This window comes from Chelon labrosus, assembly GCF_963514085.1.
Source record: "Chelon labrosus genome assembly, chromosome: 22".
Lineage (NCBI taxonomy): Eukaryota > Metazoa > Chordata > Actinopteri > Mugiliformes > Mugilidae > Chelon > Chelon labrosus.
Genome location: NC_140355.1, coordinates 21915625 through 21927450, shown reverse-complemented (window position 1 = coordinate 21927450; position 11826 = coordinate 21915625). Strand labels below are relative to the sequence as shown.

The 11826-nt window shown below is 42.5% G+C and overlaps 1 protein-coding gene across 1 annotated transcript; it reads left to right on the top strand.

Annotated features, from left to right (window-relative positions):
- Window positions 1-2360: 2360 nt before the first annotated feature.
- LOC311507640 (non-selective voltage-gated ion channel VDAC2) lies at window positions 2361-11279 on the top strand. The gene is made up of 9 exons (XM_084572065.1): window positions 2361-2470; window positions 4099-4170; window positions 4948-4997; window positions 7015-7167; window positions 7258-7310; window positions 8301-8522; window positions 8613-8763; window positions 8880-8937; window positions 10315-11279. Exons 2-9 carry the CDS (start codon window positions 4104-4106, stop codon window positions 10404-10406), a joined length of 846 nt encoding a protein of 281 aa, XP_084428191.1. The 5' UTR covers window positions 2361-2470; window positions 4099-4103; the 3' UTR covers window positions 10407-11279.
- The last annotated feature ends 547 nt before the right edge of the window (window positions 11280-11826 follow it).

Genomic DNA, 11826 nt, shown 5'->3' with positions numbered 1-11826 from the left:
TATATTCTTAAAAGCGACACTCGCCTCCCTCTCCGTTTAAGGCTATTTGGTTTCGTCCAGTGGGAGAGTTAGCTCATATAGCATCTCGTTGCTAACTGCAGTTTCAGTTAAATAACTAACCACAGATCAAGATCACATCATTAAACCAGCATTAAATCAAATAATTAAGGTCTTAATAATTCAATCTCCTTACTTATAACAACTTAGAAACAGTGGATAACCTATAAGTGATGCCCATTAGTGTGAGTTGTCTTCTAGCAACTAGCTAAGTTATTGTTTTTGTCAAAAATATGAAATATGTCTTTCAAACCAGATATTTATTTTTACAAACAGTCAAGAATTTAATAAAAGGAATTAAAAGAATAAATTATATCAAGAATTATATCAAGAAAACTTTACTAATCGTAAGTTATCAACAGTGTTAGCTAGCTAATTTGTGCTAATAAAGGTATAGAGAACTTAGACTTAAACTGAAGAAAAATATATAAATATATATGCACCTTAAAAAAACGGATACAAAATAATAATACTGTAATAAATATTCGTAAATAAAAAGGAATAATCTTCACACACTCACATTCATTGATGGAATTTAGCTAAATACATTTACTTGCATTTAAAAAAGACTTTGCATTTGACTGTTTTCAACTTGAAGATCTGTAAATCTGTAAAAAGGCGAGTATACAGTAAGTGAACGTTTATTGTCATTACAGGCTTCAAATATTTTGTTTTGCAGTTTGAGTCCATCTAGTGGTTGCATTTTATTCACTGGAGGCAACAATTTTTTTATTTTTATTTTTTTTAACCATTTGGCAAAATGAACGATTTACATAAACAGACGTCAGTTGCTGCAATAAATAAATGCCGTTCAACAGTCCAGAAACTGGTGGCTCCTCTGGCACAGTCCATATAGCTGTGAGTTAACAGTACATTAAAGGCCCAGTTTGATCAGATTACACATGTAAATGAATCAAAATGATTTTAGAAACAGTTCATATTCATCAACATCACATTTTATTGTAGTCCACGGCACATGAGAAAAATACCCCAAACCACAAATACTTCTCGAATAGGACAGAAGAAGTGCAGACGTAATACAAAGCAGGTGATACTGACTTTTTTTTAATATATATTTATATATGCTTTTGTGTGTTATTGTGGTTGTTTATTCTACTTTCCTGATACATTTTCAAACTGTCATGTAACATCATCAGTTTGTATCATAAGATTCCACATGTACGCTTTAGTCAGATATGTGTATCTATGACAGATGTATGTTTATCTTGCTGTTCTTTTCTCTCTTTGCTGTTCTCTTCTCTCTTTCTTCTGTCTGTACCCGGCTGGCCTTAGGCAGATGGTCCCTCCATATGAGCTGGGTTCTGCTCAAGGTTTCTTCCTGTTAAAAGGGAGTTTTTTCCTGCCACCGTCGCCTTCAGGCTTGCTCTGGGGGTTTCAGGCCGGGTTTTTGTAAAGCGTCTTGAGACGATTTGTATTGTTATTGACGCTATATAAATAAAATTGAATTGAATTGAATAATTATCATCCCATGCATTACACTTGGTTCAGAACCCATGCTGACCCTTTTGATCCGATGGTCATTACCCCCTCCATGGGGCCCACACTGACCAGGTATTTAATTTAAATACCAGGACTTTCCAGGACTTCCAGGACTTCCGGGACAGAGAGAGAGAGAGAAAGAGAGGAACAGCGCCCACCCGTGGACAGGGGTGATAGAGGGTGTCCGAAATGATACAAAAGTCAATGGAAAAATGAATAGGGCCCCCAATGCATTTCTCCTGACTTGATCTGATCTCTGCCTTGGGCCTATGTGTGCTGCCGGGTGGCAATTTAAAAACACCCCCCCTGATGAACCGATTATGCAAAAGGGTAGCACGAGGGATATATCGTGATAATGACTTATTAATTCGTTATCTCGAGATAACAAAGTTTGTTTTCTCGAAATAACAATTAATTAATTCGTTATCTCGACATAACAAAGATGGTTATCTCGAGGGACTTGTTTAGGGCAGTGTTTTTCAACCTTTCTTGAGCCAAGGTACATTTTTATCATTGAAAAAAAGGCACACCACCAACCGAAAATGTTAAAAAAAAAAAAATGAAACTCTGTAGCCTATATTAACAATATAAAGTCATTCTTGTCAAATTGTCTTGAATATGAATCAAATAAACATAAAAAAAACTCTTATTTAAACGTTTCTTACTGATGTAAACGCAGTTAGTGTGTGTGTGCGCATTTATCTCTTGCTCTCGCATCGACTCTTTGTTCACTTTTCTTTTTTTTTCCCCCTCACCAGCACTGCGCATGCTCCGTACTAGGTCTCCTTCATTGTGCCCTGTCCCCGTTATAGACGCGGCTAAAGCTAGGCTAGCTGTCACTCCACTCCGCAGCATCACGCCAGGGACGCTCCAGGCTCTGCAGACCGCCTTCCTAAACACATTTGCTGCACCGGTAAGGAGCTTTAACGCCGCTGCTGCAACTTAAACGCACCTTTGCAGCTTTATAAAATAAAATATTTGCGGTATTTGTACGTTTCTCACCAAGGTTAGCTAGATATGTTCTTAGCATGTTATAGCGGTTTAGCTAACGGTATCCGTTATGTAATGATGTTTAGCCTTGTAATGCACTGTTTAATCCCGGGGTTGATAGGTGCACTGCACTATAACACACGTATAACACTGTAATAGAGTCAGAGTTACAGTTTTAAATACGTGTGTTAATTATTTAGCAACTTTATTTGCCGGTTTCTGGCTAGCTGTCTGCGAAGGGGCGTGTGTTCTGGTAGGGGGGCTAAGCAGTGACTAACTAGCTATCTTGCTAGTTAGCCTAGTGGTTAGCTAGCTAGCTAGCTGGCTGTCAAACCCCCACACCTCTTCCACTGCCCATCTGTTGTCCTTTGTCCCAAACAGGAGATGCAGCAGCGTGTGGCATTATTTGATAATGGCAGAAAAAGACTGTGGCAGGGCTTTGTTCATTTTGGAGTTCATCTAATCCAGGTGTTTGCACATCTGCAGCAATAATGTGGATTTAACAGCAGTGTCCTCAGGAGGAGGTGCAGGCCCCTTTTTTTTTTTTACTTTTAGACATTTTTCCCATAAAGCAATAGAGCCCTTTGTTCTGGTGCAGTGTTAGCTACCGAGCTGCTGCATGTGTTTCCTGTGTCTTTTTACTTGACCTTCTAATTGTCCTCACAGCTTTTTTAAATTGAGTGTGGATTCAGAGCCACGTTGACGTTAGCATCTCTGCAGCCTCTCAGAGAACAGCTTGTTCCTTTTCCCTCCTGGAGGTCACAGACTCAGAGGCTCGGCTGCTGAATCATATGACGGCGACATCATTGTTTGGAAAACTGCTGTCACTTAGAGGCTCGGTGGAGGATGGAGGATGTGATGCTCTCTCTCTCTCTCTCCCTCCTCTGATGATGAGCGTTTACTCCCAGGACAGTGCAGCGCCCGTGCAGCACAGTGACTCGTGGGTTGTCGTGTGTCGAGATGAGACGGTAGAAAAATGAGCAGGAGCAAGAGCAAGAGTGTGCAGCCATGCTAGCAGCTCTGTGAGGCTTTCATGCTAACATGCTAACAGTTAGATGCAACTAAGCATCATTCATAAGTCTATGGGACCGCTTCAGGGAGCGGTTGTCAGTGGCAACTGTCAATCATAATGATGTCACGTCCTGTTTTTATAGATAGACATATTTTGGTGTCCAGAAGCTTCATCACATAGAAACAGATATGAAAGATATTTAAGTTATATAAATATTTATAAAACCATCCTTAAAAAACACTATTTGACGTGTTTTAGTTTGGTCCCGCCCACTAACATGGAGGGGGCGGGGCTCATATGACCTATACTGCAGCCAGCCACCAGGGGGAGCTCCACATGCACAGCCGTCATGGCGTCCACTTTTCTTACAGTCTTTGATTATTATTATTATTTAAATGTATTTAAATAGACATAAACATAAGTAGGGGGTCCCCGCTCCATCTCTCCATCAGTTCGGGGGCCCTTGGCCTTGAAAACGTTGAAGACCCCTGTTCTATATGATATAACCGTTATATATTATCTTTATTTTGTCTCCTCAGGCGCGATGGCTGTCCCTCCTTCATACTCAGACCTGGGCAAAGCGGCCAAGGACATATTCAGCAAGGGCTATGGTGAGTGTTGGTTTTAACCGACTCCTTTTCAGCGTGCAGATTATTTTAAAGATGGCGTCTGTATTTAAATTTAATGGCCACCGTCATCTTATTAACGTGTGCTAAGCTAATTCATCCTCATGCTAAACTTAATTGCAAAACTAAATGGAATTAAATCGAACCACATCCTGCCTTTGGGTTTTTTTTATACTGAATGACGCACTATTGATGTAATTATCTGAAATTATCATCATCCGGCAACAACATCATTAGTCCTGTCAGGAAATAAATCTTGGAGTTTAATTTGACTCTAACCTAAGCTCGTCTAAACTAGTTTTTAATCATCTTAAGGGACATGTTCAAACATTTACATAGTACCTACAGATGAAGCTTTTATTATTACTTATTACTTTTAATACAGCCGGTCTGGGCAATAAATCAAATAAATAAATACGTTCAGCTGCAGGGCTTTGAACCAGAACCAGGTCTCCTCTGGGTCCTGGTACGTTTCAGAATTCATTTAAAGATCTTACTGATTATTTATAAAGCTCTTCATGTTTGAGTTATGTAAAATCTCTCCTTAAAACATACTTTTATCAGACTTTAATAAGGTTTTTAAATTTAAATAATCTTTTTCTAATGCGCCTGTTTTTAAAATAAAAACAAAACTTTCACCAGAGAGTTTTTAAATTATCTATTTTTTAGTGTTTTAACTGTTTTTTTATTAAAATTTCAGATTTTTCTGTTTTTATTAAACACTTTTTTTAATTTAAAGATTATTATTTTGAAACCCAACAGGCTTCGGTGTCGTCAAGCTGGACCTCAAGACCAAATCTCAGAGTGGAGTGGTAAGAACACCTTTTAGTTTTATTTAGTTTTACCTGCTCTCTCTCTCTGGCTGGTTTGTGCGTCATGCTTTGAACGCATCCTGCCAACAAATCATTAAAATATAAAACAATAAGGGCAGATCTTCATCTTCATGCCCCCTCCTCCCCCTCCTCCCCCCCCCCCCCCCCCCTCCTCCTCCTCCTCCTCCCCCCTCTAACTGCTATAATCAAACTCCTGCTGTAACTGGGAGCTTGAAGGTTTCCAGGTTGGCGAGCGGCGCTGACGTTGACCCGCTCGGTTTAAACCCGTAGTAGAGAACCATGACCACAGGTGTGTGTGTGTGTCGGTCTGTGTCTCTACCTGCTTCCTTCCTTCCTAACTGCTGCTCTGTCTCCATGGCAACGCTGCCGCCGCCGCCAACGCCGCCGCCGCTCTGGACTGCTCTCGCTCTAATGTAGATGGTAAGATCGCTGTCGGACCGCGTGACTGCGGAGACGCCGTTTAATCCATCCTGTCTGTTAACGTCCTCCTCTGCTCCGTCGTTCTTTTTCTTCTCACGGTTTAATTTGCTTTAATCCTTCGTTCCTGCAGCATGAAGCTCCTGGTTTACATTTCTACTCTTCTTCATGTCTTTAAGTTTCCTCATCAGTTGTTGTTGTTGTCGTTGTCACTAATCAGTTAATCACTTAATGTTCACACCTGCTGTTAAAATACGTCTTTCTCTGTCGGTAAATAAACATTTGTTGCTGCTGGTACCGTTGGTTCAGAACCAAGAACAGCTGCTTGTTGACTTGGAGACATGAGACATATTTTAGAACAAGATGAAAAGACTCTCACATGTTAAGATCTGATTTATTTTAGAGACAATGACTCAGATTAGAACTGAACCCTGGAAGCTTCTTCTATCATCAGAGGAACCAGGTCACTGGTGATGAAGAGGAATGAAGACGAGTTCAGATTAGTTTCTAGTTTAGTTTGGTTCTCAGCTCCAAGACCAGAATCTGTTAAAGGCTCATTATTAATGAACAGACATCACTGATTCATGTGATAGTGGTTCATTCCTTCTGTCCTTCCATCCTTCCATCCTTCCTTCCTTTTTCTCTCCTTCCTTCCTTCTTTCCTTCCATCCTTCCCTCTTTCCGTCCGTCATTCCTTCCTACTTTCTTTCCTTCTTTCCTTCCCTCTTTCCTTCCTTCTTTCCTTCCATCCTTCCTTTTTTCTCTTCTTCCTTCCATCCTTCCTTCCTTTTTTCTGTCCTTTCTTCCATCCTTCCCTCTTTCCTTCCTACTTTCCTTCCTTCTTTCCTTCCATCCTTCTTTCCTTCTGTCCTTCCTTCCTTTTTTCTATCCTTCCTTCCTTCCTTCCTTCTTTCCTTCCATCCTTCCTACCTTCTTTCCTTCCTTCCTTCCTTATTTCATTCCTTCATTCCTTCCTACTTTCCTTCATCTTTCCTTCTTTCTATCTTTCTTTCCAAATCTGTGAAAGTAAAAGTTCAGTATTTACTTAAGCATGCCAACATTAGCTAACATTAGCCAACATTAGCCAACATTAGCCAACATTAGCTAACATTAGCCTAAATTAGCCGACATTAACCAACATTAGCCAACATTAGCTGACATTAGGCAAGCCAACGTTAGCCAACATTAGCTAACATTAGCCAAGCCAACGTGAGCTAACATTAGCCAAAATTAGCCAAAATTAGCCAAAATTAGCCGACATTAGCCGACATTAGCTGACATTAGCCAAGCCAACGTTAGACAACATTAGCTAACATTACCCAAACCAACGTGAGCTAACATTAGCCAAAATTAGCCAAAATTATCCGACATTAGCCAACATTAGCCAACACTAGCTAACATTAGCACAGTTGTGTTCGTCCAGTTTATCTTCTCTGTGTCTTTGTGTTCATTTAACGTGTCCCTGGTGTCTTCATCATCGTCAAGAACCAAACCTTTTTTATTTGTCAACTCTCTGGATCTTTTCTGGGTCTAACTCTGTGTCCTCCTCGTCCTCCTCCTCCTCCTCCTCCTCCTCCAGGAGTTCAACACATCTGGCTCCAGTAACACAGACACAGGGAAGGCGTCTGGAAGCCTGGAGACCAAGTACAAGATGAAGGAGCTGGGTCTGAGCTTCAACCAGAAGTGGAACACAGACAACACTCTGGCTACCGAGGTCACCGTGGAGGACCAGGTCAGTTATTATGGGATTTATAAATCTGATTTAATCGTAGAAGTCTCCTCCCCCCCCGACCTTAAACTGATGTTTTAACCTCACCCACAGCTGGCTCAAGGACTGAAGGTCGCCTTGGACACGTCTTTTGTCCCGAACACAGGGTGAGACACGACTTGTTCTGTTAATATTCAGCTGCTGTTGGTTGAGTCTGTATTTAACCAGCTACACTCATTTACTTCCTCTTCACTCTTGTTACTATATCAGTTTCTATTAGAGCCGTTTCTCCTTTTTCTCTTTTTAAATAATTTTGTGGTTTAGTGAATCATAAATGTTGCAAAATTATAAAAGACAACTGGTACGCTGATGAAAACCTTTGTGTTAAACGTTAAAGGCAGAGGTTTTAAAGAGAGAAAACAAACAAGGTTATTAATTTCTTTCCAGTGCAGCATTCACACAGGATTAGTTTCACCTGGGGACATGATGTGGTTTATTAATCCAGACTGACTGTGGCTTAAAACCACAAATAAAAGGAGAAGAAAGTCTTGTAGCTTCAGAAATAACAAGGAAATAACCACAAACCTAGCTCTGCTATTCTTTCATATTCACACCAGTCGGTTCACATCTTTTACATTCCTTATTTGTCTTTTCACTGTTGGAGATTCTGATTGGTTCCTCAGCTTAAAGAACTAACAGCAGCTCTTCCTAGCTTCCTAGCCTCCAGCTAATAGTAGCCCTTTCTAGCTTCTTAACCTCTAGCTAACAGTAGCTATTCCTGGCTTCCTCGCCTTCAGCTAACAGCAGCTCTTCCTAGCTTCCTAGCCTCCAGCTAATAGTAGCCCTTCCTCGCTTGCTAGCCTCTAGCTAACAGTAGCTATTCCTGGCTTCCTAGCCTCCAGCTAACAGCAGCTCTTCCTAGCTTGCTAGCCTCTAGCTAACAGTAGCTATCCCTGGCTTCCTAGCCTCCAGCTAACAGCAGCTCTTCCTAGCCTCCAGCTAACAGTAGCTCTTCCTAGCCTCCAGCTAACAGCAGCTCTTCCTAGCCTCCAGCTAACAGCAGCTATTGAAGTACCGTCACAGTTCTTTGGTGTCTGGTGTGTTCGTACCTTTAGAGCTGATCTAACCTTCGACTGTTTCTTCATCCTCTTCCTCAGTAAGAAGAGCGGGAAGCTGAAGAGCGGCTACAAGCGTGAGTACGTCAACCTGGGCTGCGACGTCGACTTCGAGGGCCCCATCATCCACGCCAACGCCGTGTTGGGCTACGAGGGCTGGCTGGCCGGCTACCAGATGGCCTTCGACACGGCCAAGTCCAAACTGGCCCAGAACAACTTCGCCCTGGGATACAGGGCCGGAGACTTCCAGCTGCACACCAACGTGTGAGTGCTTCACACGGTGTTTCTAACTCTGAGAGCGTCGTCCTGATCATTTAAAGACTTTATCTCAATAACATACCTGTCCTCTCTCAGTAACGACGGGACCGAGTTCGGCGGCTCCATCTACCAGAAGGTGAACGACGAGCTGGAGACGGCGGTGACTCTGGCCTGGACCGCCGGCAGCAACAACACTCGCTTCGGCATCGCCGCCAAATACAAGCTGGACAAAGACGCCTCTCTGTCGGTGAGTGCTGCTCAGACGTCTCATGGGTTCGCTCCACGCCGTCGTCCTGGTTTGTTTCACGTCTCCTCTTGTCTCACCCCTCTCCCCCTCCCTCACCCCCTCCCTCCCCCTCACAGGCCAAAGTGAACAACGCCAGCCTGATCGGAGTCGGCTACACCCAGAGTCTGCGGCCAGGTACGTACAACCACATCCTGGTTATTAGATGAACTGTTGCCATGGAGACTGCATACAGTGACGCCATCAGATATCACTGATGAGGAGAAATAGAACAGGAGGAGAAAAGAGGAGGTGTAAAAGAAGAGGAGGAGGAGAAGAAAAATATGTCGGAGGAGGAGGTCAAAAAGGAAAGAGAGAAGGAGGCGTGAAGAGAAGTAGAAGGTAGAAGAGGAGGTAAAGGAGAAGAAGAGACATTAGAAGGAGGAGAAGAAGGAGGCCCAGAATGAGGAAGAGGAGAGGAAGAAGAAAAGTTGGAAGAGTAGGAGAAGGGGGGAGGAAAGAGGAGAAGGAAGAGGACGAGAGAGGAGGAAGGACGAAAAGAAAAGGGACAAGAAGAACAGGAAGTAAGAGAAGGAGGCGTTGGAGGATAATAAGGAGAATGAAGAGAAGGAGAAGAAGGAAGCGAGGGAGGAAAAGGAGGAGAAGAAGAAACATTAGAAGGAGGAGAAGATGAAGGGGGAGGGACGAGGAGAGGAAGAAGAAAAGTTTGAAGTAGGAGAGGGGGGAAAAAAGGAAGGGAGGAAAGATGAGGAGAAAAGAATAAAATTCAGGAGGAGGAGAATGAGGACAAATAGAAGAAGGAGAAGAAAAGAGGAGGTGTAAAAGAAGAAGAGGAGGATGAGGAGAAGAAATAGATGGAGGAAGAGGGCAGAAAGAAAAGGGAGAAGAAGAACAGGAAGTAGGAGAAGGAGGCGTGAAGGATAAAAGGAGAATGAAGAGACGTAAAAGGTAGTGGAGGAGGTAAAGGAGGAGAAGAGAAGGAAAATGAAGAACAAGAGAAAGAACAAAAAGGAGTGAGAGAAGGAAGAGGAGGTGGAGAAGGAGAAGAAAGAGAAGCAGGAGGAGAAGGAACAGGAAGTAGGAGAAGGAGGTGTTGAAGAATAAAAGGGAGAATGAAGAGAAGGAGAAGAAGGAAGTGGGGGAGGAAAAGGAGGAGAAGAATAAGAAACATTAGAATTAGAAGGAGGAGAAGATGAAGGGGGAGGAAAGAGGAGAGGAAGAAGAAAAGTTTAAGGCAGGAGAAGGGGGAGAAGAAGAAGGGAGGAAGGAGGAGAAAAGAATAAAAGTCAGGAGGAGGAGGAGAAACCTTACCTGGAAACTCCTCAACCTGATGTTCATTTACTAGATGATTAGTGAAGGTTACCATGGTTACCAGCTCATCCATGGGTCTGATCTGATCATAGTGAACATGTTGATGGAGTCAGCTGCTCTGATTCTCGTCACTGATGTGAATCAACGCGTTAAATCTTCTTTTCTTTTCTTTAAACCGTCGCGTCGGCTTTGATTTCACGTATTAAATGTTTTTTGTTTTTTTTTGTCGGGGCGTCTCTTCAGGCGTCAAGGTCACCCTCTCAGCTCTCATCGACGGGAAGAACTTCAACGCCGGCGGACACAAGGTCGGCATGGGCTTCGAGCTGGAGGCGTAAAGAGGAGACGCACCAACGAAGAAAAAGAAGAAGAAGAAGAAGAAAACCACCCAACCAACCACCACTACCAACACCTTCACCACGTAGCTCCTCTTCCTCGTCTCTGGACTCTCCCTCACATGTCCCTCCCTCCCTCCCTCCCTGCCTCCCCCCATGTTCACGCCTCTAATGATCATTTCTGACAGTGATAGTCGAGTGTGGAGGTCGATCCTGAAGCTGTTTTTAGCGGCGCCACTATTTATTTATTTACTGGTAGGTCATCGGATGAAGTAGTCGTTGGTGTAAATGTGTAGCTTGTTAAAGCTTCGTTAAAGCATGTAAGAATGAAACAACGCAAAAAGCTTATTCGCTTGGTTTAAAAAAAATGGTGCAGAGTGTCTGTTTTCTATTATTTTTCTATTTAATTTGGACGATTTGATCCGTTTTCACGGCTGAATCATGGAGGAGCGGCTCCCGGACGGAGGACGTTCTGGTGTCCTCGTCTCGGTAGGTGAAACCAACGTAGTGGAATCTTCTGGTAGCTGCCGTAGGTTAGTTTTCTTTTCTACTTTGTTGTTTTCATCTATCTGTGAGGATGTTTTTACGCGTCGACTGATTTCATGCTGCGCTCGAGGGATGTCAGCGATCGCCTCTAAGACCTGTACATAAAAACACAGCAGCTTCGTCCTGTCCTCCACAACGTGACGGGACAAAGAAGAGGGTGTTGTGTCTCCCCCCACATGCGTCAGAATGTGTTGTTGTTGTTTATTTTTCCATCTCGTTGTGTTGTCATGATTGTTACGCTCATTTTTCTTTGTCCGTTAGACACAGTACCTCATTTTTTTTTCCAATGTAAACGAAGGGAATTCTAATAATAAAAAAATGGAAAAACGGTGTCGGAGATATGTGACATTTTTCGACTCCCGCTCTTTAATTAGCTTTAATGCTAAGCTAGGCTAATTAGCTGGTGGCAGTAGCTTCATATTCACCATACAGACGAGCAAATGCTACCAGTAGTTTAAGTCTTGGTAATGGAAAACTTCCTTATGTATTCTGCACATGAAGCTAAAGGTAGCAGCTGTTTAGCTTAGCTTAGCATAAAGACAGGAAGTAATAATAATAAAAAAAATATGACAAATTACTAGAACTATAAAATTGAATCAGTAGAAAAACTTACGTGAAAGAATTTCTGGTTTTATGCTAGGTAGTTTGTTTTGCCCTAATGCTATGCTAAGCTATCTAGCCTAGCATAGCATAGCATAGCATAGCATAGCATAGGCTTCATATTCACCATACAGACAAGTAAATGCTCCGTATTTTAAGACTTGGCAAGAAAGCAGTTTAATAATGGAAAACTCTTCTCTTCAGATTTGAGGATTCCACATGTGGAGGTAGTGGTAGCAGCTGTTTAGCTTAGCTTAGCATAAAGCCAGGAAGTAAT